Source organism: Balaenoptera musculus, chromosome 14, assembly GCF_009873245.2.
Source record: "Balaenoptera musculus isolate JJ_BM4_2016_0621 chromosome 14, mBalMus1.pri.v3, whole genome shotgun sequence".
NCBI lineage: Eukaryota > Metazoa > Chordata > Mammalia > Artiodactyla > Balaenopteridae > Balaenoptera > Balaenoptera musculus.
In genome coordinates, this window is record NC_045798.1 from 87,973,928 (window position 1) to 87,998,594 (window position 24,667).

Sequence of the window (24,667 nt, forward strand, 5' to 3'; positions counted from 1 at the left end):
GACACTAAGGGAACAGCTGTATGTACTAGGTTGTACTTCTGTGTCTAGCGGGGAGACACTAAGGGAACAGCTGTATGTACTAGGTTGTACTTCTGTGTCTAGCGGGGAGACACTAAGGGAACAGCTGTATGTACTAGGTTGTACTTCTGTGTCTAGCGGGGAGACACTAAGGGAACAGCTGTATGTACTAGGTTGTACTTCTGTGTCTAGCGGGGAGACACTAAGGGAACAGCTGTATGTACTAGGTTGTAATTCTGTGTCTAGCGGGGAGACACTAAGGGAACAGCTGTATGTACTAGGTTGTAATTCTGTGTCTAGCGGGGAGACACTACGGGAACAGCTGTATGTACTAGATTGTAATTCTGTGTCTAGCGGGGAGACACTAAGGGAACAGCTGTATGTACTAGGTTGTAATTCTGTGTCTAGCGGGGAGACACTAAGGGAACAGCTGTATGTACTAGGTTGTAATTCTGTGTCTAGCGGGGAGACACTAAGGGAACAGCTGTATGTACTAGGTTGTACTTCTGTGTCTAGCAGGGAGACACTAAGGGAACAGCTGTATGTACTAGATTGTAATTCTGTGTCTAGCGGGGAGACACTAAGGGAACAGCTGTATATACTAGGTTGTTTATTGCAGCCCTGCAGTAGTGTACAGTTAGAAACAGGCAGAATGTCCACCAGAAGTGCATTAAGGGAACTGGGTGCACTGGTACAGTGGAGTTCCTTGCCGGCATCCAAAGGGTGATGGGAATGATGTCATATATAATGACTTGGAGAGTTAAGTATATGTATGAAGTATGAACAGATAGTTCCAGAACAGTGTGTATGGTTGATCCCACTTATGTTTTCACATTACAGACTCTTTTGTTAGAGTGGATACTAAACCGTTCATTATGGTTGTCTCTGAGGGGTGTTACTGGGCACGTTCTTTTGTTTTTCTTTTTATGATCTTGTGAATTATTTGAGAAAGGGCCAGAGGACTTGCACAAGTGCGTATTGGCAAGGGATTGGATAAAGGGATTCGGTTCGTGGAGGGCAGGTGGGACTGGGGAGGAAGCGAAGACAGACTGGGAGACAGAGATGGGCCGGGACAGGAGGCTAGAGCTCCTCAGATTCAGAATGGTCCTGAGGAGCCAGAGCTTCAAGGCAAGCCGTTCGACCACAGACCTACTGTTTCGGAAAAGAAAGGAGTAACTAAACATTCTGTTTATGGGACCTGTTTATGATGGAGAACTTGTTTGCTGTGGAACGTAGGTTCCAGAAGCCACAGGAGAAAGAGCTGGAAGAACAGTGGGGCTGGAGGGGGGACCCTGCACCAGAATGGGGGTGACTTGGAGAGGAGGGACGTCTGTGGGCCTTACAGGGCTCACAGCTTCACGGCCTGGCACGGACAGCCAGTCTGAAGTCTCCCGGTAGATTCTGGCGTCAGGCTGCTTCAGTGCAGGCTGGAAGTCAGGGCCTGTTGTGGCAGACGGGTGGGGAGCTCTCTGAAGGTGCTAAATTGGGTGCAGCCTGGAGCCTTAGGGGTGCAGCCCGGCTCTGCCGTCTGACAAGCTTTGTGTCTGCACTGCAGGCTAGGGCGGTGCTCACCTGGAACCCCGCTTTGCTAACTGACCTCAGGTCTGACTGGGAGGCAGTAAACCCCTGCACAGCCATGCCCCCAGCACCCAATATGGCTTTTTTTTTTTTTTTGATGTGGGAAATGGCAAAAGCAATACTTTTGTTTTCTTATTTGTGAATATCTCATTTTTTTCCCTATGAAACAGATACAAGACAACTATAGGAGGGCTTTTTACTTTTTAAAAATTACCTTGTGAATTTCATTTACTTTACCTACTTTCACGAATTTATACAATTTATATAAATAATTTATATAACTAATTGCTTAAAATTATTTCACTTTCCTGTGTTGCTTTTTAATGTATATCTTGTCTGATGAAGTCTCTAAAATTAATTTCTCACGTTTGTATATTTGTACAGTTCATTTTAATTGTGGGAGGAGAGTTTTAAATTTTTTTATTGGTGTTTTTCTTAGAAATCACTCATTCCGTTAAGTTCAGCAATGAACAAGAAAATGGCTTATCAGATATTACTTGGAGCTTACAGTTTTAATTAAGTGGTACTTTATGCTAATAGTTACTGAACCTGTTTGCATAAGATACCGGGGAACTGTGCCTAACAGTTGCTGTTATGTGTTGCCTGTGGACCTTCCTTGCAGAGCATTTGAGGTTCACAGTTTCACAAGCTTCGCAGTGACCAGAGGCGCCACCCTTTTTGGCTGCCAGTTTGGAAAATACTCACTTGAGTTTTCTGTTCTCTTCATAGAATCTAACATGATTCCCTGAAAGTAGATGTCCAATAAAGGTTGACCGTCAGACCGTGAATCAACGATCTTGGTTGGAATTTGTGCGTGCTTCTTTCCTTCCCGTCTTTCTCTGATTTTGTAAACACTGAGAACAGGATCATTAATATATTCGATCGTATCTGCGTGCCCTACTTGGCCAGTGCTCTTTGGCTCAGGGCTACATCCGTGACCATGGGGCAGGCCCAGGCTCCAGAAGCTCTAGCCCAGGGAGTGGGGAAAGAGGAAAGAGACCCAGCAGCGGCAAGTGCTGGGACAGAGATGAGTCCGCGTGGGGGTGGGAAAGTGAGGCTCGTTAAGGATCGCATCACGAAGCTGCCTGCGTAGGAGTTGGCGGTGGGTGTGGAGGGAGGTGGGGACCCGTGCCAGGAGGCCGAGCCGGGTGGTCGCAGTGGCCCCGTTCTTGGTGGCAGACCACGGGAGGCGGTTGAGCAGATTGCCGTTAGGGTCCCAGCTCACTGTGGCAGGGACCTTCTTCTGCTGGTGATACGAGAAGGCAGAGCAGAACATTCAGGGGGCTGGTCTAGGTGCGTGTCTGACACAGAGCCACGCAGAGGAGTGAACGTGCGTCTGGGTTCGGGAATCGGCCCTTGTACAGCCATCTTGCCTCTGAGCACCAGGCGTGTCAGCCTGTCTGCAGCAGACTTAGCACGTGTGTCCTGGGGAAGGTGGTGGGGTGGACTGAAGGACTGAAGTTTTCTCTTCTTGAGCGCGAGAGAGGAGTTGTTGGGAAAAAGCAGGGCGATGCCGTGACGGGTAGAGCGATGCTGGAGCGCCCGGAGGGAAGGTCTTTGCGTGGTCCCCACGCAGCTCCCCAGTCCTGAATCCTCGTGAAATGGGAGAAGGTTTGGCAGCTCATCGAGCGTGTGCCCTGTGGATTGTACACACATCACAAGGGAGGTTCTGTTATTTTTTTAAATTTTTTAATTTTTTGGCCGTGTCACACAACGTGTGGGATCTTAGCTCCCCAACCAGGATCGAACCTGTGCCCCCTGCCTTGGGAGGGCAGAGTCTTAACCACTGGACCGCCAGGGAAGTCCCACAAGGGAGGTTCTGAATTCTCTTTGAAAAGTAAATGAGCTTCTCATGCAGCATCCGGAAGTGCGGGTCCGTTCAGTTACGTCTCACATGCGAGTGAAGCAATTTCTATTTCTATGTCGAATCCTCTCCAGCTTTGCCGTCTTTCCCCCCGTTGTTCGAGAATGGTGGCAGTGGAAATAGAAACGAGGAAACAAGTTTAAGAACACTGGAGAAGTGGGATCTCCAGGACTGGCAAATGGCAAACGTAACGAGCGGCTCCAAGAGTCTGAAATCCCTGGCCCCCGCATGACTAGGAGGATGGGGTTCCTTACGTACAGCTAGGAGAGTTGGGAGGAACAAGCAGGTTTTAGGGGACAGGATTGAGCCGTAGCCCGCACTGTTAGGGACAGTCTGGACAGCAGTGTGTGAGGAGGTGCCTGTTGGTGATCATCGCAGGGAAGTGAATGGCACAGCCCAGGGAGCAGGGAGCGTGGCCAGTCCAGGGTCTCGGCTGACAGCTGCGTTGTCTGGGAGAGAGAGGAGCAGCCCAGGTAGAGCTGACAGTGTGCGTCTTCCTCTTGTTGTTCCAGGTGAACATTAAGTAATTCAGAGGGTTCAACTGTATGTTTGTCCTGAATTTCATAAATAATTCAATTGCTTGATCAAGACATACTTATTACACGGTCAACGTAAGGGCATTCTTTATTCATTGAAAGTATGTAAAACCTGAAATATTTAAGGTTGTAATTTTGCTGTTTACAGATTTTCTTTTAATAAAATTTCTGTGAAAACCCTGACTTTCTTAGAACAAAAGATCATGTTGGAATCATTTCTGTCTTGAATTTGTTATAGTACCTAGGGTACAGTCTTCATACTGAACAAATAAGGGACTTAAAAACTCTGATTAACCTAAATGTTGATGTAGCTGTATAAATTGCATGCCAACAGATGCTCATATAGAAAGTTAAATGTAGAAATCCATGAAAAATTGGCTCTAGAACAAAGAGAAGTAATTGTGACAGTATAAATGTTCCTTATGTCGAAAAGAGTATCTATCTTATATTAACTCTATTAAGTGTTTCCTGATAGGTGTTCTTTAAATAGCGAGTTCCTAACACAAATTAAAATAGCAATTAGTCGCAACATTGGAATCTAGCTCTTCAGGATTTTTTATCTTCTGGGTAAAGCAGATGCCGTTTGACATTTATTAGTAGCATTGACAGTGAATTATTCCTGATTTTCTTTTGGTTTGTAGGTCTTATCCAGCCCATTCCAAGAAACCAGCTTTTTCAAAGTTATTTTAATAATAATTTTGTAAATGAAGCAGATAGACCATACAAGTGTTTTTACTGTCATCGTGCCTATAAAAAATCTTGCCATCTTAAACAACACATCAGGTAAGGTAACGTAGATTCAGAGATGGAAATTTATAGTTACAGTGATTTAGTGATCTGGTGACTTGTGGAAATACTAAGAATGGTAGTGTTAGCTTTTGTTATTTAAGATGTCACTCTTGACCCCAGAATATTTACTGATAATTGATATTTTCATTCTTCAGTGTCTTGACCAAAATGTTTTACCCACAAACCGCCACTGAATTTTATTTACACTCCTATTATATTTCAGTATTTGCGATCTCTGGGACATGTCAGAGAAGTATGTGGTTTGTTTCATTAGGATTATGCTCTTTCACAGTTTTTCGGCTGTATTCATCAGGTGCTAGCAACAGTGAAAAGGAAGTATTGATAGAAACCTGATCACGAGAGACAGTGAGGGGTCATGAGAAGAGGACAGAACGTAGAAGAGGATGTGGGGTCTGGTTTTGTGTCGGTTGTATGCGAGCCCCAGGACTTCAGATGAGTCACCTGAGCGCTGAGTCTCAGGTCCCGTTGTGGGGACGTGAGAGCTGAGTCTCTGCTGCTGAGCTCAGCAAAGGGGTGGCCAAGGGAGAGAATTACTAGAGTGCGTGCTAAATTAGGAAGCAGTGTGAAAGCGTAAGACGCTTATTCATTACCATTTTTATTCTTTTTAGATCACATACAGGTGAAAAGCCTTTTAAATGTTCTCAGTGTGGAAGAGGCTTTGTTTCTGCAGGAGTGCTCAAAGCACACGTCCGAACGCACACTGGACTTAAATCTTTCAAGTGTCTGATATGTAATGGAGCTTTCACTACTGGTGGTAGCTTACGGCGACATATGGGCATCCATAACGACCTTCGTCCCTATATGTGTCCCTATTGCCAGAAAACATTTAAGACCTCACTAAATTGCAAAAAGCACATGAAAACCCATAGGTAGGTATAATTCTGATGGTCACTTTTTAACAATCCTTGTAATTCCCAGATGATGGTGGGGAGCATTTTGAAGAAATAGTTGTCTTTGTTTCCTTTATTATTACTTCTAGCGGGAGGTATATGAGCTAAAGAAACTTCTGTATCAGTGTTTAATGACCTATTGAGAGCCATAGACTAAAGCACATCATTTGTATTTTTAATGTAGTGTTGAAGTAGTCAGTGTTGGCCTAAATGCTTTCTAAACTCTCTTAAAACTGATAATCAGTAGTAGATAAAATGCTAGATAGACAGTGTCTACTATAATGAGGTAATGAAGATTTCAAAAAAGAAAATCTTGGTCAACTCTGTGATCTCTAGGCATATCATTAGTGTTATCTGAATGGTAATTATTGTAGGTTGTTGACAGAAAGAAAATATGTTTTAGCTAACACATAAATCCATCATTAAAGCTAACTTAGATTTTTGCTTGCTTAGAGGGCTGCCTCATCTGTAAATGGAGGTGACCCAAAGAGCCCTTACAGAGACACGTTTCTGACTGTGTCTGGAGCTTATTCAGTGGTGCTTCTGTGAAGCCACAGAATTCTGTATTGTAACGGAAAGCCTGGACAAGGTGACCACGACCACCTCCTAGGAGACTTTGAAAACAAGAGTTACCAGGCTTACCAGGAAAGAATATTAGCCTTCTGCCCTAGAATGTTTACCTTTGAGCCGTATTTTAACCCGGATGTCTGTGTCCAGGTATTACCTACCAAACAAAACTCCCAACTGTTAGAATAAGGTAACTCTGAGAAAGAGTGTTTTGGTTTTATCCCTCTGGATGCCAAAGCACACTTGACAGAATTGACTGTCCTCGATTTTGGCACGGTTGATTGTGTAGCCGAGGAGTTTAAGTGCTTCTCGAGACCATCTAGGGAATATGAGATTGGTGGTGTCAGTTGGAGGACGCTTGCCAATCATATATCCAGTTATACTTGGCTGCATTTTATGGAGGAAGTTCTATGCTTCACACGCATTCAGGAACTGGGGAATTCACGGGGGCGGAGACGCTCAGAGTGCGTGCTCCTGCTCCCCGTAGCAGGATCGCCTAAGAGCAGTGCCCTGCTAAGAGAAGTGGGGCGTGGTCACGGCTTGCCCAGAGCATGGTGAATAGTGCCTCTCTCTGCAAGGCGCCTGGCTTTCACGGTGTACTTTTGTGGTAGTGTTGGGAGTACAGCTCACAGGCTCAGAGGCCAGTGGTGTGATTTCTGGGAAGAGGGTCAGCTGCTTTCAGCCAGGTCATCTCTGTCAGTGGGGTGTTACCTTGGCCACTGCTTGTCCAGGGTTCCGCTGAGGGACGCGAGCCACGCTTACGCCAGGGGAGAGTGTGCGTGACTTTCAGGTGGCAGCGTAAGGACGGGTAGGTCTGTCATTGCAGAGTTGGGGGTTTATCTTACAGATGGCGTGTACTTTGAACCTGCCTGCAAGCAGGCAGCAGCTCCAGTCGTTTGATCCCTTTGTTTGAAGTCTTGGAAATTCCTAAAAGGCCATATACACTTACATTAAAAATAAAAAGTCTCTGTAGTAAGAGTTGTGAAAACACCCAGGCAAACGAACAGAAAACAAAGCTCCACCAGTCACGACAGAGGGCACATTTCCTCTCCTTCGGGGTGGTGGAGGGGACCCCGTGAACCCATGGCACCACTGTACAGTCACCCTGTGGTGGAGGTGTGACAGTGCGTGTTCTTTCCTTTGCTGCTTTTCAGTACATTTTTGTTACCCCCCCTCCTCAGTAAAAGTAGTTGAGAAGTGACTGTTTCTGATATCAGAAAATGAAGAGGAAAGGCTTTTGGAGCTCAGAATGGAATCCTGAATCGGCAGATTCACGTGATTCTGGCATCCAGCGTCGGGTAGAGCTTGTGTGAGTCTGACTGGAGTAGCCCCTTCATGGCTGAGATACTGCACAGCCTGTTAATCAGATCATTGTTTGACCTGGGGTTTTTTGTTTGTTTTTTCCCCAGTTTTTTTGATTCATTCACTGAATTCATTGTTCATTTTTCTCTTTGAAAGAGAAATTGTTGGCCTTGATGAAAATATGCCGGGTATGTTTTGTACACGTGAAAGTAATATTAACAGGACTAATGATCTTGCAGAAAACCATCGCGGCCACATGCCTCGTGGTCCAGGTCCTGCAGCCTGTGGCCCACTGGCCAGTGAGCCGCGCACGGCCTGGCAGGCTGCAGGAGGGCCCCGTCTCTCCCGCGCGTGTGGGTAGCGCTGAAGGCAGCCTGTCAGGGCGCTGCCTCATCTCGTGCACTTCTTGTTTTGAACACCTCAGCTCATCGCAGAATTTGAATTGGGAGAGTTGAGCTTTGAAACGTGGCATCTTTTGTATCGTTCAGACTTTGAAAAATCCTTGTTGCCTTCAGGCCCCTATAGTCTGTGAAAGCGCTTAGCGATAAGGGCACGTGGGTTTTCTTTCAGATTATTTGTAGTGTTTAACTCTCAACTGGATTGCCGCCGCGACTTCAAAGTGAAACAGTTTAAAATGAAAACTGTCACTGAATAAATCCCACCTCGCGTGCCCGCGGTGTTTGACAGCAGCTGACGCTGCGGACTGTTGTCCATTTTTTGAAGATTTGAGCTTGCCCAGCAGCTCCGGCAGCACCAGCAGGCCTGCCCGATAGATGACGGCGCCGTGGACCAGCAGGGCATGCACGTGCCCACCCAGGTGCAGGTGGAGATTGAGAACGCCGCGCTGCAGCCGACCGCTGAGGCCGTGGCCGACAACCCCGGGGCCGTGCTGGACCTGGGGCCGCCTGCCGGCGTGGAGGCGGGGCTCGGCCAGCAGATGGCGGGTCAGCCTTTGGAAGCAGATGAAGGTGAGTGGTTCAGGGCTTTTAACTCTCAGGAGTTTTGCAGCCCTTCGTACTCCAGTCCCCGCTGGCCCTCTCGTCTCTGACCTTTTAAAGCGCAGTTTGTGCCGTGTGTCTGAACGTGAGAGAGTCTGCGGTGCCTTTAGAATGGTAGAAACGGGACCTTTCGATATGCGCTGCTTGTCACCCACTTTCACCCCTGAGCCTACCGCGAGAGAGTCTTTGGTTTTCACTGAGCGCCCATCTGCGTGATCACGCGTGTCCTGGTGCGCGGCTCCCGGACTTGCCAGCGTGAGGCCGTGGGCTGGGTGCTGCTGGCTGCGGGAGCTGAGCCCCCTCGGCCAGCGCGCTGCCTCCTGCGGGGAGACCTCGCTGCAGAAAGACGCCGGCTCACCGGGGGGACGGTGAGCTCAGTGACAGAGTCGGCTCAGGCTTCCGGCCTCCTGCGGGCCTGACAGACGGTTGGCCGGTCAGCTTGCTGTTTGCTTTATGGGCGTCCCAAGAAGTATTTGGTCTGTGAGCAGGGTTTTGTACTTTTTAACCCAACATATGTAAGTTTGTACCCTCTGTATGAATTGTCTTCCTACTGTCTTTTCCAAACAAGGAGGCTGCTTTTTGGAAACTCACCGAAGCATCCTTTTGGACAGGTTGGTAGATGTGGAGCGGCTTCCGGGTTTACGAATCTCCCGCCCTCGTCTGTGCTTCTTGTCTTCAGACAGGCTTGTGGTCCAGCAGCGCACCCTGGAGGGGCACGTGGGCCAGTACGAGCAGCAGGCCCCCCCGCCGCAGCCCTTCGAGCCAGCGGGCCTGTCACAGGGTCAGTGGCGGGCTTCCCTGCGGCTCTCCAGTGAGCTGCGCCTGGTTGGGTTTAACCTCACAGCAACCTTGAGTGTTTGTTTTAGTGCTCTGCTCAAATTTATGACCAGTTATCGAACCAGATAACCTCTTGCGTGGGTAGCGTGTGTGTGTGTGTGTACACATGCACACACACGCTATTTTGTAGTCTGTTCAGATTTTCCAGAAAGGGACTTTAATGACCATTCTACGCCTGGTTTCTAGCCAAGGAAGGTAATTGAGTAGAAACTGGGACTTGTTTGTGGCTGGTGTGTCAGCCTGCCCTGCAAGGATGGGAGCTGAGCGTAGCCTCTTGCCTGTGAGCAGGTCACTTTAGAGCCTGCTGATAAAAACTAATAATCCTGATTCCCGTTCAGAAAGTAGACATGTTCCTTTAAATACCTTTATTTGTAAAACCAACCTTTTTTGGTTTTGTGTGTGTGTGCAACTTTAGTATTTTTTGTAGAACTCATGTCTTCTAATTTATTTCAGGTTTTACAGTGACTGATGCATACAATCAACAGACTCAGTTTCCACCCGTCCAACAGTTACAAGATTCTAGCACACTGGAGTCTCAAGCCCTGTCCACGAGCTTCCATCAGCAGAACTTACTTCCGGTTCCTAGCTCTGATACCATTAATGTAGTGAGTATTGCAGAAGTCTCATCATTGAGCAGATTCTGTCTTATTCTTCACTGTAATTATTTAAAATTTGCTTACTTAAGAGGGCATGTTAACTTGTTGCAACTTTAAGATTGCTGCATCACCTGTGAAAACCTCAATGTTTATCAGATAGGGCTTCTGTTCCCTTAAAACATTTTCATTTTAAGATTCCATTCCCATGATTGGCTTTACCTTTTGGTTAATGTCAGGAAAGTCAGGAGAGTGTAACTGACTTCAGTAACATCTGAAGGATATCACATTGCTTAGCGAGAAACCTAAGCATTTTAATTTGTGGAATCTTAAAAGAACGTGTTAGAATGAAAATATAATGAAGGCTGACATACTAAAGATACATATTTAAATGCATCATTTAAAATTTTCATCTCTTTATTCAAGTTGGAGGCATTTTAAGTTTTTGTTTTGGTATTGATTTTTGCCATTTTTGGAAATCTTTCAGTAGTGGTGAAATGATTGGCAAATCAATTGGTTTTCTTTTCTCTCTTTTTTTTAATATTTACTTTTTAAATTTTTTTTTGGCTGTGTGGGTCCTCGTTGCTGCGTGTGGCCTTTCTCTGGTTGCGGCGAGAGGGGGCTACTCTTGGTTGAGGTGCACGGGCTTCTCATTGCGGTGGCTTCTCTTGTTGTGGAGCACGGGCTCTAGGCGCGCGGGCTTCAGTAGGTTGTGGCTCGCGGGCTCTAGGCGCAGGCTCAGTAGTTGTGGCAACACGGGGCTTAGTTGCTCCACGGCATGTGCGATCCTCCTGGACCAGGGCTCGAACCCGTGTCCCCTGCGTTGGCAGGCAGAATTTTTAACCACTGCACCACCAGGAAGTCCTTGTTTTCTCTCTTTAAAGCCCCTGTGGGTAACTTTTGCCAAGTGGAGGACCTGGACCCTCCAGTGAAATTTTCAGAGCATGTTTTCCCAGCTCGAAGCTGCGTAATTGACAGTAGGCGCTGAATCTGGGTGGTGGGGGCATGCCCCTCTGTGGCTTGCCTTCACTGCGCCCTCTGAGCAAGACTGCACAACCCGCTCAGCCTCGTGGCTTTTCGGGGCGGGTCCCGGAAGCCGGGGAAACGCACGTACGCAGACAGGTTCTCCACTGTTCTGGCCCTCCTGCGCCTGTCCCCCACGTCCTGAAGGTCAGCCTGCGCTCTGTCCGCTGAACATGGGTGTTTCCTGCAGATCTTTGCCCAGTCCCTGGGCTGCCACCACCTGTGGGCCGGAAAGTGTCGGGTGTAAGGGGCTGCTGTCCCCAGGCCTGCTGCTCCTGGGCTGGGAACATGCTTTCTCCCCCCGTGATTTTGTGACAAGTGAGGGGACTTAGTATTTTAAGAAAGCAGGCCGTTTTGTTCACTCTCAGTAAGAGTAGAGCAGATGAAAGAGTAGTCTCTTAATATACATAAAAATATGGAAAGATCAGTTTCATGCTTGGTTAAACTTCGTATTAAAGCAAGTTAATGGAAATAAAATAAGTATTTCTTCAATAAAATTGGTATAGATGATTTTTTTGTTATTAATTGGCCCAAATGATTGCAACGACCTAATTGAGGTTTCTCCCTTTTAATCCACATTTTATGAGTGTTCTTTATCCTTAGTTGTTAGGTGTTTGTATTCATTCATAGATGTTCAAGCAGTCCGCTCTGTGCTTCTGCTACGTTTTAGGCAAGTCGTTTGATTCAGGAGTCATCCCAGCAGGAGCTGGAGCTGCAGGCGCCACGTCCCCCGTTCCTGGAGGACAGCGAGGAGCAGAGCCGGCGCTCCTACAGGTATGCACGCTCCTCCGGGTACGTGCGCTCCTCCGGGTACGCACGCTCCTACAGGTACACATGCTCCTCCAGGTACGCGCGCTCCTACAGATACACACCGCTCCTCCAGGTACGCACACTCCTACAGATATGTGCGCTCCTCTGGGTACGCACGCTCCTCCGGGTACGCATGCTCCTACAGATACGCACGCTCCTCCGGGTACGTGCGCTCCTCCGGGTATGCGCGCTCCTCCGGGTACGCGCGCTCCTACAGATACGCGCGCTCCTCCGGGTACGCGCGCTCCTACAGGTACGCGCGCTCCTCCGGGTATGTGCGCTCCTCCGGGTACGCGCGCTCCTTCGGGTACGCACGCTCAGACTGCAGCCCGTCCTGCTGCGCCCAGCGCCCACCTGCACCATTCCTGCAGCTTCACAAAAGCTCTGGGAAACAGGGTCTATTGTCACCCCCGTTTTATAAAGAAAGTATCTGAGACCAAAGAGACTCACTTGCTAAAGCTTCTACAGCTGGTCAGTGACATGGGCGGGGTTTGGATGCAGCAGCCTGTGCCCGTAAACTACTCTGCTGTAGCTTTCTGTCCCCTCTCTAGGCCACTGTTACCGTGTCTTCAGAGATAACTTGGATTTATATCGTGCCTTTTTGTCCAAGGCTCTTTGTGTGTTTCATATATAACCTCCTGTTACTTTAGTCACACTTCCATTTATTCACTTCCATTTATTCCATTATTCATACTTGTTGAATAATGTTTAACTTGGGATTTTGCGTCGGTATTTTTAAGTGAGATTAGTATAATATTTTCTTGTGATTCCTTTGTGACATCTGCTTGGGCGTTCCTGGACTTCTGGCCATTCATTCATTCATTCCCCATTCGTTCATTCAACATTTATTAAGAACTTGCTGCTGTGTGCTGAGCTGTGTGCTCTGTGTACCTTCCTGTCACAGATTAAAACCTGGAAATGGAAAAAATAGGGAAATAAAATGGAATAGGCTTTCAGAATTTAAAAAAATTTTTTAATAATATGTGAATAGGAATTTTGAAATTTATAATTGTTTCATCCTTAATTTTAATATATTTCATAGCAACTGAGAGGAAAATAACACTACATATTTATATATTATTCAAAATAGCTCTAGTAACATCTGTTTGGTAAAGTATTTTATCAACTAAAGAGTATACGAACTGACATTTCCAAGTGTCTAGACTCAGAGGTGATTCTGACCCTAATGCAGCGGAAGGGTTCGCAGCGTCTTATGACTTGGTAAAGAAAATAGCACATGATAAATTCCCTGTTATGTTTAAAGGAATAGTTCGTAGTTAATCAAATTTTATTTCTCCTGGAGGATTGCTATAGGTTTTACTAACTTTGAAATAATAAAATATGTTTAAGGGTACAGCCTGAGCAGAATTTGATCTAACAAGTTTTTCTTCCTAGTATTTCAGAGTTTTAAATGTTGGAGAGCATACCTGGTGTCTGTAACAGTTATGCCTGATTGTTTACTGATTGTAGGTGAAGAGTGTTTGCTTTTCTTCCCTTCTCAGGTGTTGCATTTGTGATCATGCTGTGAATTAACATGGTCTGTGTTGTGTGTATAGATGTGACTATTGCAACAAAGGCTTTAAGAAGTCCAGCCACTTGAAGCAGCACGTGCGGTCACACACCGGGGAGAAGCCCTACAAGTGCAAGCTCTGTGGACGTGGCTTCGTTTCCTCTGGGGTCCTCAAGTCCCACGAGAAGACACACACAGGTCATTGTCTGCCTCGCACTGGATGTAAACACAAGGAAAACCATACGTGATTCTAGAGCATATGAATTCTAGCGCATTTTCGTCACACCCCTCAGAGCCCCCAGCCCCAGGCAACCACTGACCTGTTTCCTGTCCGTGTGGATTTGCCTGTTCCGGGCTCTTCCTGTAAACGGAACCATACGACACGGTGCCCTTTGTCACTGGCTTCCCTCACTCAGCACGTGTTCAGGGTCCACCCGCGTTTTGGCACGGGTCCCACTTATTTGTATAGCCGACTGGTAGTCCACTGTGTGGAGAGGCTGCGTCTGCTTGTCCGCTGCTCAGCTGTTGGACAGCTGCGGTGTTGCCCGGTTTTTCGGCCGTCAGGAGTAATCTTGGCCATGAACGTTTTGTGCGTCTCTGTGTGGATGCAAGTTTTCGCTTCTCTGTTTAGGAGTGGACTTGCTTGGTCATACGCTAGCTGTTTAAACCTTGGGGTTTACCAAACCAGAGTGGCCTTTCCAGAGTGGCCGCACCATTTTCCTTGTCCACCAGCAGTGATTTCACATCTTGTCAGGGCTTAGTATGGTCTGTCTGCTTCATTATGACCGTCCGTCTTCTTAAAATAACCTCTTCTTGAAAGACCCTCAATTCCTAAAAATTGGGGACCACAGCAAGTACATGCTCTTCGGTTTTGCAGCTTGTTGAGCGCATCTTTGCTTTGATTGCGTACGGTTTTCAGGTAACGAACGTGTTCTGACCCCGTCTCTGCTGTCGCAGGAGAAAAGGCGTTCAGCTGCAGCGTCTGCAACGCTTCCTTCACAACCAACGGCAGCCTCACCAGGCACACGGCCACGCACATGAGCATGAAGCCCTACAAGTGTCCGTTTTGCGAGCAGGGTTTCCGAACCACAGTTCATTGTAAAAAGCACATGAAGAGGCACCAGACAGTCCCCTCGGCTGGGTCAGCACCGGGAGAGGCGGAAGGAGGAGGTGTGGTCCCTTTGTTGATTCAGGTTTATCATCAGCCGATGCTGAAACTTAGTGATTAACTCATTTCAGAGGTGATTTGTACCAGTATATTAACTTACTTCATTTTCTGATTATGAAAGCAATCATAATTTGCTCTTTGAAAGAAAGATTCAGGGAGGCACGAAGAGGAAAACTTCTTACCTCACTGGTCACCGGGCACCAAAATACCAGCATCCCCGCACAGGGCAGGCTGTCGCCCACGCACGCACGTACGCACGCGTAGGTGGACCTGAATTCCCTATTAGGAAATCACGTTAAATGCAGTGTTGTCGTCTATGGGTGTTTATTACAGGCGAATTTGAGATTAGTGAGCACGGATGTACATCAGTTCTAACAACTGCACGGAATTCCATTGTGTTTCATTACACAGTTTCCTGTTGCTGGACGCACAGTGGCTGCCCAGTGCTGCAGTGTAACAGGAAGAGCTGGCGGTCAGGGGGCTTTAACCCTCGACGCTGTGCTTATTCACCACGCACATTCTCATCTGATCGACACGAGATACCGTGAAGCTAACTTAAACGGTAGACGAGCTGATGGCCCCAGTTCCCACACCAAGTATAGTAATCCCAGGAGGATTATTTTGTGCTTATGCTTTTTGTACCTATGAGATGATTTCTTTTTAGCAAGTTCCAGAGTGAAATTACAGTGACAGAACGTGCACCTTGCATATTCTGACACATGGCGCCAGTGCACAGCGTTTTAAATTTTTTAAACGACCTTGTTCCATATGCAGCGTGAGTTATGCTGTTGATAGTTTACACGGTGTCCTGGGGCCTGGGCTCCTGTCTGTGCTGCGGCCAGCACTGTGCGCCTCACGCCCTTGGCACTTGATGCTGGCAGAGTGAGCGTGCTGAGATGGGGGCGCGACTCGGAGGGCCATCCGTCAGTTTTTAGTTCACTGTTTTGGTTCTGACCGCCGTCCATTTTGCTGTTTAGTGTTTCTGCTGTTTTTTAAAAAAATTTTTTAGCCATCTGTGGAATGATAAAGTCCCCCTGTCCCCCGTCCCCAGCCAAACCTTTTTTTCCTTCTCAGTTACATTTTAACAGCAGCTTATTCTTTTTTTAATGGATGTAAATATATCCTTACATTTCACTGAGAGAATACTTAAACATACATTTTTTTAAGTGTTTTTTTTTCCTTGCAGTAAGTCTTTTTAATTGGCGGCTGTTGGCTAATTATCAGTTTGGTCTCTTCCTTTGGGCTGCTCATCTTCTTACGCTAATTCACTTTGCGCCCGTGGTGATAAACGAACGTCTGTGTGTGTGAGTACTGTTGCCTCGTGCGGACGCTGACCCTGTCAGAGCCCACTGCTGGCAAGGCTGGTAAGGCTGGCAGGAGACGGGCAGCCACGGCATCTGCCCTGTCGGGGACCCTCCCCCGAGGCATGGCCTCTCCGCCCTGACCAGCTTCTCAACAGACAGTGGTGGGGAAAAACCCTTTACCATCCCAGATATAGCCTCACTGAGTTGCTAATTTAACCTTACGTATTTAAGTTAAATGTTTAGTTTTAGTTGTCTGTTACAACTTAGTTTTTTTATTAGGATTTGATCCTTTTTCCTATATTTTGTTTAGAGATGGGTCTGGAGGAAGAGGAAGACAGTTCTGAAAGAAATGTGTCTAGAAAGGCTCGTCCCGAGGTCATCACCTTCACAGAGGAGGAGACGGCGCAGCTGGCCAGGATTCGGCCGCAGGAAAGTGCCACCGTCTCAGAGCAGGTGCTGGTGCAGTCGGCCGCCGAGAAGGACCGCATCAGCGAGATGAAGGACAGGCAGGCAGAGCTGGAGGCCGAGCCCAAGCACGCCAACTGCTGCTCCTACTGCCCCAAGAGCTTCAAGAAGCCCAGCGACCTGGTCAGGTGCGGTGCAGGCCCCGCGGCCCCGGGGTGGACGTGCGGTCTGGGCGCCCCTCTGCAGCCCTTGCTGCGCTGTCTGAACCTGGTGCCTCTAGAGCGGCTCCTGCCTTTCTTGAGTTCTGGTTTCAGGCCCGTGTGCGCTTTGAGGCTTCCTTGCGAGCTCATTCAGCACGTTAGCTAGAAGTTTGCTTGCTCTGTGGGTTGCTCGTGCTTATTTCTGTGTGACGGTGGTAGCAGTAAAAGAGAATTAAACATCATTTCCTGAGGCAGACGCGGCGCTGAGCCCAGCCTTGCAGGCGCACAGAACAGCAGCGGGTTCCTGCCCGCCCCGCTGGGCGACCGGTCCGTGTGGCGCGAGGCTCGCTCGCACGGGGAGGTGGCCCGAGCGCTGGGGGTCGAGGCCACGTCAGCCGCGAGGCGGTGATTGGCGTGCGGTCTGGCGGAGCGGCGGAGAGCAGCCGGCAGCCGGGCTCTAGGAAGGAAGGCCGCAGCGCAGCGCTCTCTTGAAGCGTTTGGAGGCTTCTCGTTCACGGTGCGGGGCGCCGGGGGGGCGCCCGTCTTTTGCCTCAGGAGGTGGAACTGCTGGTGAGAGGTAGAGGGTGACTGAAGGGAGGAGCCGTCGGGATTTCAGGGCGGGTAGTAATAGAGCCGGCGGCTTCGGAAGCCAAACGGGCGTCTTCCTGCCCCTCTGTCGCACAGAGCCCTGCACGTGACGGGAGGGCAGGCGGGCCGCCGAGAAGCTGCTAGGCTGGAGGTGCTCGTCGCGTGCGCGCAGCCAGCAACCCGGCCCTGCGTTCCTGCCGGCCGGGAAGGGACGTGTGCTAGCGAGAGAGGGACGGGTGGACGGGCGAGGGGCCGTGGGCACGGCAGGCCGAGCGGGGTCGCGGGGCCGAGACGGCGTCGTGTCCCGGTGGGTGGGGAGGAGGAACGAGCTAAGAGGATGGCGGCGTGACTCCGAGGCCGAGAGTGAGACGCTGGAACCTTCAGCTACGGAGAGGACCGGGCGGGGGCCACAGGGGAGCAGCGCGCTGGCTGTGGGGAGGGGCAGGGCCCCAGCGGGAGGCAGGGGTGCGAATCGTGGATGGGGGCGTCGTGCTGGGCAGCCCCGGGGGCGTCCTCTCGCCGCTGTGAAGGCCTGCAGCGCGTGGCCGGCGGGTGGTGCTGACGAGCACCCAGCCGGGCCAGCAGGTGAGCCCCGGAGGCGGGACTGCTGACGCCTGCACCCCGTGAGGGGGCGAGGCGGCAGGTGCTCCTGGAAACGAGAAGCCTGCTGCGGCCGGCAGCCCACCTGCCTCCTCCTTCTGTCCTTCATTTAACAATCGCTCGGGCTTCCCTGGTGGCACAGTGGTTGAGAATCTGCCTGCCAATGCAGGGGACACGGGTTCGAGCCCTGGTCTGGGAAGATCCCACATACCGCGGAGCAACTGGGCCTGTGAGCCACAATTACTGAGCCTGCGCGTCTGGAGCCTGTGCTCCGCAACAAGAGAGGCCGTGATGGTGAGAAGCCCGCGCACCGTGATGAAGAGTGGCCCCCACTTGCCACAACTAGAGAAAGCCCTCGCACAGAAACGAAGACCCAACACAGCCATAAATAAATAAATAAATAAATAAATAAATAAATAAATAAATAAATAAATAAAGACTTTCTCTAAAAAAAAAAAAAAAAAAAAACCAATCGCTCGAGGCTCAGCTGCCCCCACTGTGTACTGGACAGGTGTCCTGGTGAAGCGAACCAGGCCCGAAAACAGCGGAGGAGGCAATGAAGGGAGAACTTTCCCCTCCCCAGAGACAAGCGCTATCAGCAGTTTCTTCTGTGTGTTTTTTCAGAAATGTCTACACATACGTCAGCATTAACTTCTGCAGTTCTGGTCTTGGTTTAATTTTTACATATCGTGGGGTCTCAGACAACTTTGTCAGTACCTGCCCACCTCTTTCATCCTTCATCGCGACGTCTTGTTCTGTCGTGTGGGCATCCCAGACCCCTGTTGATGACTGCCTAGTTTTCAGGTGTGGAAGCACTAGGCCAGCCCCACTGTCCTGTGCTCTGTGTGCACCTGTGTGGGCGCCCGGGGTCAGTGCTGATGGACACACCCACTGGCCTCGAGGGCTGTGCCGCTTACATCCCCCAGCCTCTGAGCACCTGCTCCCAGGCCACCCAGCCGATGGTGGGTCATCATCAGACTGATAGGAAAGGGGTGGCTTGTCATTTTAACGTGCTCCTTTTAAATTCTGAGTCTAGGGAATACCTTTTCATGTGGCATTTGGGTGCGTATGTTTCTTCTCTACGCTACCTGTGTGTTGCCTGTTTTTCTACTGTGATATTTCTTGTCTTACTGCTGATTTGTAAGATTCTCTTTGGTTTTCAAGAAAGTTAGCCTTGTTTTCATTGGTCTTGCAGATTACTTTGTTGTCTTGTGGATTTGTTTATGGTATTATTTATATAGAGTGAAGCTTAAAAGTTTTGCTAAATTTATTCAGTACATAGTCACGCATAATTTTTATTTATATGGATAGCTGTAAATTTTAAATCATGAAGTTGTTTGTAAATGCGTATAAAGTTAAAAAGAAAGACACTTAATTGCAAATGCTTTCTGGCTAGGCATGTTCGAATCCACACTGGAGAAAAGCCATATAAATGCGATGAATGTGGGAAGAGTTTCACTGTTAAATCTACCCTAGACTGCCATGTGAAGACTCACACAGGTAAGAACAAACACCTGCACTGTTGGTAGATGCCTTCCGACAGCACTTTATGCTTGTTCCTATGTATTTTGCACACATACTTTCAAGATGATAGGAAGCTTAAAAATCATGAGCCACGAAGAAATGAATATAGAAGATTTGTGATTCCCAACATGGAGAAAGTGATCTCTGACACCAAAGGAAAGGATCTAGGTCTCAGATGTGGCGTTATAAGTTGTCTCACTCAGAGTTAAATACCTGTGTTAGAAAGATTAACTCTTAGTCTCATTCAGGCCAGAGATTCAGTTTGTTGAAATTTTGTGAAAACTGGGGATTTCACAAATCTGATTACACTTACCGGGTAGCAATTCTGTTTCTGTGGAGGGAAAATCTGATAAAGGAAAACAATTAACGTCCAAATTTCATGGCCATTTTCTTCATCTAATGTGAGGAACTGAAGGTTAATCATCCTAAGTAAAACGTACTCAACCTTTGCTTCTTGATTCTGCACGGTGCGCCCTCGTGGTGGGTGAGAAGGCGGGCCCTGGGCCTCTGCCCGGTTGGAGTCTGTCCTCACTTGTGAGCCACTTCTCTGACCCACCCATCCCTCGTGTGGAAAATGGGGCTAACACGAGTACCCCCCCACCCCACTCCCCCCGCTGGGAGTTTAAATCGCCTAGAAAAGTAAAAGTAGCACCTGGTAAACATGGAGTAAATGTTAGCGTTGTTAGGACGTGTAGGATTATGATTATCAAACCAATTTACACTCTGAAGTTTTGGCCGTAAGCAGAATTGACCAAGGGAGTACAAGTGGAATTTCACACATAGGCGTAAAGCCCTGTGATTCTTTTCTGATGGGTTCGTGTGTGGAATTCAGTAAACAGATACACGAAGTCCTTCAGCTGCCTATTCTATGGACAGTTCTTCTGTTGTTTCCTTAGGATCTGTGCTTGACCCTCCCCTGCAGCCCTGGGTGCTGCCGAGGGTCGGGAGGGACCCGCTTAGCAGCTTTGCGTCCCGGGTCTCGCGTGGTAGCTCACGTGGCAGGTGCCGGCGACACTCAGGACGCCTCCTGCGCACCAAGCCTCCGTGTCGGCTCCCGGGTGTCAGGACTAGGAAGAAAGTCTCTGGGAAGACACCTTCCAGGGCTCCCTCTCAGGTGACTTCTGAGGCCCCGAGCAGTGTGAGGGGAGCAGGCGCCGCCAGTCCCAGGGCGAGTCGCCGAGCCCGGCCCTGGGCACAGTCCGTGTTGGTTTCCGGGAGCAGGAGAGGGAGACAGGGACGGGCGGGCTCTCTCCTTGCAGAGCCTCCAGGGCAGGGTAGGGGTTCTGACGCCGCGCCCAGTCCCGCCTGCCTGGCCTTCTTCCCCCCGCGGCCCGTGTGTGTTAGAGGACTTGGCGCCCCAGGAGCTGGGCACGTGCGCCGGGAGCGCAGTCTGCCAGGCGGCGTCCACCTGTGCCGGCGGCTCGGGCTCCCCTTTGTCAGAGGAGAAGACCTGTGAGGTGTGAGCTCACGCTTCGTAAAATCAGGGAGGGAGCGGAGCCGGAGATGCAGGGCGGGCCCCCGCTTCCGGCAGGGCTCGCCTTGCCTCTGTGTCGTGGAAAGACAGAATTCGGATCCTCGACAGTGAACTTCGCTTACTTTTAAGTTTTCCAGCCACCGGCCCTCCGGAGCGAGGGGCCCCGGGGAGCGCGGGGGTCGGTGGACGCAGCGCGGTGGCAGCCAGGCCGATGGCCGACGGGGGGCGAGCGCTCGGCCGGCCCGCTGACGCTCGGCTCCTTCTCCCAGGTCAGAAGCTCTTCAGCTGCCACGTCTGCAGCAACGCCTTCTCCACCAAGGGGAGCCTGAAGGTCCACATGCGTTTGCACACAGGAGCAAAGCCGTTCAAGTGTCCCCACTGTGAGCTGCGTTTCCGCACGTCTGGGCGGAGGAAGACTCACATGCAGTTTCACTACAAACCGGACCCCAAGAAAGCCAGGAAGCCCGGGCCCCGGGGGCCGCTGGAAGGGCCGCAGCCCGTGAGCGCGCCCCCTCCGCCCTCCTCCGACCCCAGCGTGTTCATCATGAACAGCCCCGTGCTGGCGGGGCAGCTGGACCAGAGTCTGCTGCAGCAGGGCCTGCTGGGCCAGGCCGTCCTTCCCGCCTCCGTGTCCGGTGAGTAGGGCTGACAGGCACCAGGGCTGTCGACGCCGGGATTGGGGGTGGGGGCGGGGGCGGCGCGACCTTCAGCCTCAGGACACTGCCCTTCCTGAGGGTTTCCCGCGGGGCCGCGGGAGGTTGAAGTCCTGACTTCCAGACGCAGCTGCCTTTCCGTTTCCCATTCTTTCTAACGTCACTTCTGCATTTCACGCTTCAGCTCTTTGTTTAGTTTGATGGGCTTAAACCTGTTTCCTTTTTAGTATTCTCACAAACTTAATAGCGAGACGTAATTTATAGCTACCCGTGAACCTTGTTTTTCATATACGAGAGTTATCCAATTGCTCTTGGGTCACACAGTATTTGAAAGCATTAAATTTTAGTCAGTTGGGTTTTTTGTGCACTCACAAATAACGTAGCAACTGTTAATAGCTACTGGACATCTTAAGTGGCTTTCTTTCAGTTTCGTGACCCATGGCGCAATTAAAGCATAATAAGACAAAATAATAGCGTTGTTTTAAATCTTGGGCTACTCAGTGTGATCTCTTTGAGCCTAGTTTCCTGATGTGTTTAAAATGGATAATACTATTTTCTATTTCACAAGGTTTGTTTTGTGACGATTAAATTAGATATGTACGTGCCTGTGTAAAGTAAATATTAGTATTTGTTAGCTAGGTCATGTCGATATGTATTTAGAACTTCTGTATTTAGAAACCCAGTGCGTTTTTCCTGTTTGAGAAAAGTGTCTGGTACGCAGTCATTCCTGTTCTTCTTCTGCAGCTGGTGGCGACTGGACAGTGTCTTTGACAGATGGAAGCCTGGCCACCCTCGAGGGCATACAGTTACAGCTGGCTGCTAACTTGGTTGCACCCAGCGTTCAAATCTCTGGGATCGACGCTTCCAGCATTAATAATATCACACTACAGGTGCGACGCCCGCCAGGCTTTTCTGTGCTTTCAGGTGGTGTGAGTCACACTCAGCGTGACATTTCCATCACAACAATCTCTGTGCTTTCAGATTGACCCAAGCGTCCTGCAGCAGACGCTACAGCAGGGTAACCTGCTTGCTCCGCAGCCGACCTCGGAGCCCGGCCTGGCCCCGCAGCACAGCTCCCTTCAGACACCAGACAGTACGGTCCCGGCCAGTGTGGTCCTCCAGCCCATCTCAGGCCTGTCCTTGCAGCCCACGGTGACGTCTGCCAACCTGACCATAGGCCCACTCTCGGAGCAGGATTCCGTGCTGACCACCAGCAGCAGTGGTGAGAGCTGCCGCTTCGGTTGAGTGTGACAGCTGGAGTTTTGGCTCGCTGCTGACAGTCACAGATTTGGTTTGGGGACACTGGGATGCTGTTTTTTTCTCTTTATAAAGCTTAACGAATAAATGTCCTAAGAATAAGCTTTTCTGATGATAAGTGATGTTTAGTCAGTATGTGCACAGAGATTATTGCATTCATGGAACTGCATAAGGCTTTTTGTTTGTTTGTTTGTTTTTAAATCATTTTAGTTGAAGGAATTAGAGATGACACTGTATTTTGAATCCTTCTCTTTTTAAAGTAACAGTTGCACTAAAATATTTTAATATGAAAAAGGAGGAAATGATTATTTTTTTAAGCCCAGCTTTGTTCTGTTTTACAACGATGACCAGGGACGCAAGACCTCTCTCAGGTGATGACATCACAAGGCCTGGTGTCCACCTCCAGTGGCCCCCACGAGATCACCCTGACCATTAACAACTCGAGCCTGAGCCAGGTGCTGGCGCAGGCTGCTGGGCCCGCCGCCGCGTCGCCCTCGGGGTCGCCGCAGGAAATTACCCTGACCATCTCCGGTTAGTCTTAAAATTTTTTAAATCCTTTCACCTGCAGTTTAGGTAACTCTTTTTTGTATCTTTTTCCTGCAAGACTGAGCTTTGCCTAAATCCAGTGCCTCAGGAAGTGTTTGTAATTTATGTGAGAAACTCCAGTTTAGTGAGAATGATATACTGCAGTTTCCATCTGATACCAGGGATTAAACGTGGTGGTTCCTCATGGCACGCCCAGTTTGAGCCAGTTAGCTTTGTCAAATATATTTTGTTTAGCCAAGAGTAGAAAACCATGGCTTCATAATTCTTACCATGCTCCTTTGAGCTAAAGGAGTTGAATCGGTATAAGTGGTTACACTAGGAGATTACAGATACCTATCCCCCTGACCTTTTCAGAATTCTTCTCAGATTATGTAGAAAATTATGGTAGAACATCGACAACTAGATAAGTGGGTGGAAGACACCCTTTGGCAGCCCAGGCCACCGAGGTTGGCGAGCTGATCCTCCGTGTGAGTCACCAGCTAATGTGTTCCCTGGTCCAGGCCTGTGATGCTCACGGTCACTTCTTCCCCTTACAGAGCATTAATTCTCACAGTATGTTCTCATCTGAGTGAGCTTGGAGCATATTTCACAGGTGCGTTTTGCCCACGCGGCTCTTAGCTGTGAGCTCTTCATGTTAACTGAGTGGTTCTGAAATTCAGCGACAGTCTTTCTGACCCTGGCAGTGCACCAGGTCCTATTCTAGTGACTGACAAATAGTAACTCATTTAAGTCTCACAACAACCTTATGAGACTGTTGGTTTTTTTAAAAAAAAAAAAAAGGAAAGGAAAACATTTTGCTGGGGTCAAAATAACCGCCCTGGAGACACAGTATGGCGGCGGCTGGAACACTGGGCCGACAGCCGTGTGAGCGGTCAGTGTAGTTATTACCTCTGTTGCCTGAGATTTCTGCAAAAACCATGATTGGAAAAGAAAGAGGAGTTATTGAGAAGAAAACCAAAAGCTTTCTTTCTTAAGGGGTGTCTTTATTCCTTTCAATTTATGTGAGAAGTTTGAGGAACTATTCCTGGATGGAGCTTTGCTTCTCGATGATACGCAGTGGTTTTTTAGATGCTAACAGGCAGCAGAAATTAACTTTGAATTTTATCTAATTCACTAACTTTCTTCTTTTTTATTTAATATATGTATATTTATATATATATATATATACATGTATATTTGAATTTTAATGTTGGAAACATGGAAGAGTTATTTTCAGAAAGCTGTTTTGTTGATCGAATTAACTTTTTTTGCATAATCTCAGTATTTGAGGGGTTGTGCTAGTCCTAGACAAAAAGCACATAATGTGGGATTCTTGTTTATAGTTCGGCAAATGTGTTTTTGTGTTTGTGGCTTGTACTTCTGTTTCTCCCATGTTTTCCTATTATCGGTCATTTAGTTATTTTATTGTTAATTTTTAGTGTATTAGGTGAATATAACTGCAGTTAAAAAAAAAAATAGCTTAAAAGGGTTATCCTAGGAGAAATCTTTGTCAGTTGATGAAGTAAGCGTTGCCCAAACTCTGGGCTTAAGATTTCTTATTCCTTTACTTCTCATTATTGTGTGTAATGAGAATTGGCTGTGGGGACTCCTAACTCAACATTTTCTTATCCCA

At 48.7% G+C, this 24,667-nt stretch overlaps 1 protein-coding gene across 7 annotated transcripts in view; it reads left to right on the top strand.

Annotated features, from left to right (window-relative positions):
* The window catches only part of ZNF236 (zinc finger protein 236), a 103,361-nt gene that overhangs the window by 53,049 nt on the left and 25,645 nt on the right, over positions 1 to 24,667 (top strand). For 6 of the 7 annotated variants that reach the window (XM_036874592.1, XM_036874590.1, XM_036874591.1 and 3 more), the window contains 14 exons: positions 4,638 to 4,779; positions 5,415 to 5,675; positions 8,289 to 8,533; positions 9,243 to 9,344; positions 9,854 to 10,005; positions 11,687 to 11,790; positions 13,383 to 13,534; positions 14,294 to 14,506; positions 16,119 to 16,401; positions 18,998 to 19,101; positions 20,869 to 21,234; positions 21,997 to 22,142; positions 22,234 to 22,474; positions 22,861 to 23,040. In XM_036874592.1, coding sequence (XP_036730487.1) covers positions 4,638 to 4,779; positions 5,415 to 5,675; positions 8,289 to 8,533; positions 9,243 to 9,344; positions 9,854 to 10,005; positions 11,687 to 11,790; positions 13,383 to 13,534; positions 14,294 to 14,506; positions 16,119 to 16,401; positions 18,998 to 19,101; positions 20,869 to 21,234; positions 21,997 to 22,142; positions 22,234 to 22,474; positions 22,861 to 23,040 — 2,691 coding nt within the window. The remainder of the gene's footprint in view (positions 1 to 4,637; positions 4,780 to 5,414; positions 5,676 to 8,288; positions 8,534 to 9,242; positions 9,345 to 9,853; positions 10,006 to 11,686; positions 11,791 to 13,382; positions 13,535 to 14,293; positions 14,507 to 16,118; positions 16,402 to 18,997; positions 19,102 to 20,868; positions 21,235 to 21,996; positions 22,143 to 22,233; positions 22,475 to 22,860; positions 23,041 to 24,667) is intronic. The other variant, XM_036874593.1, reaches the window with a different exon arrangement.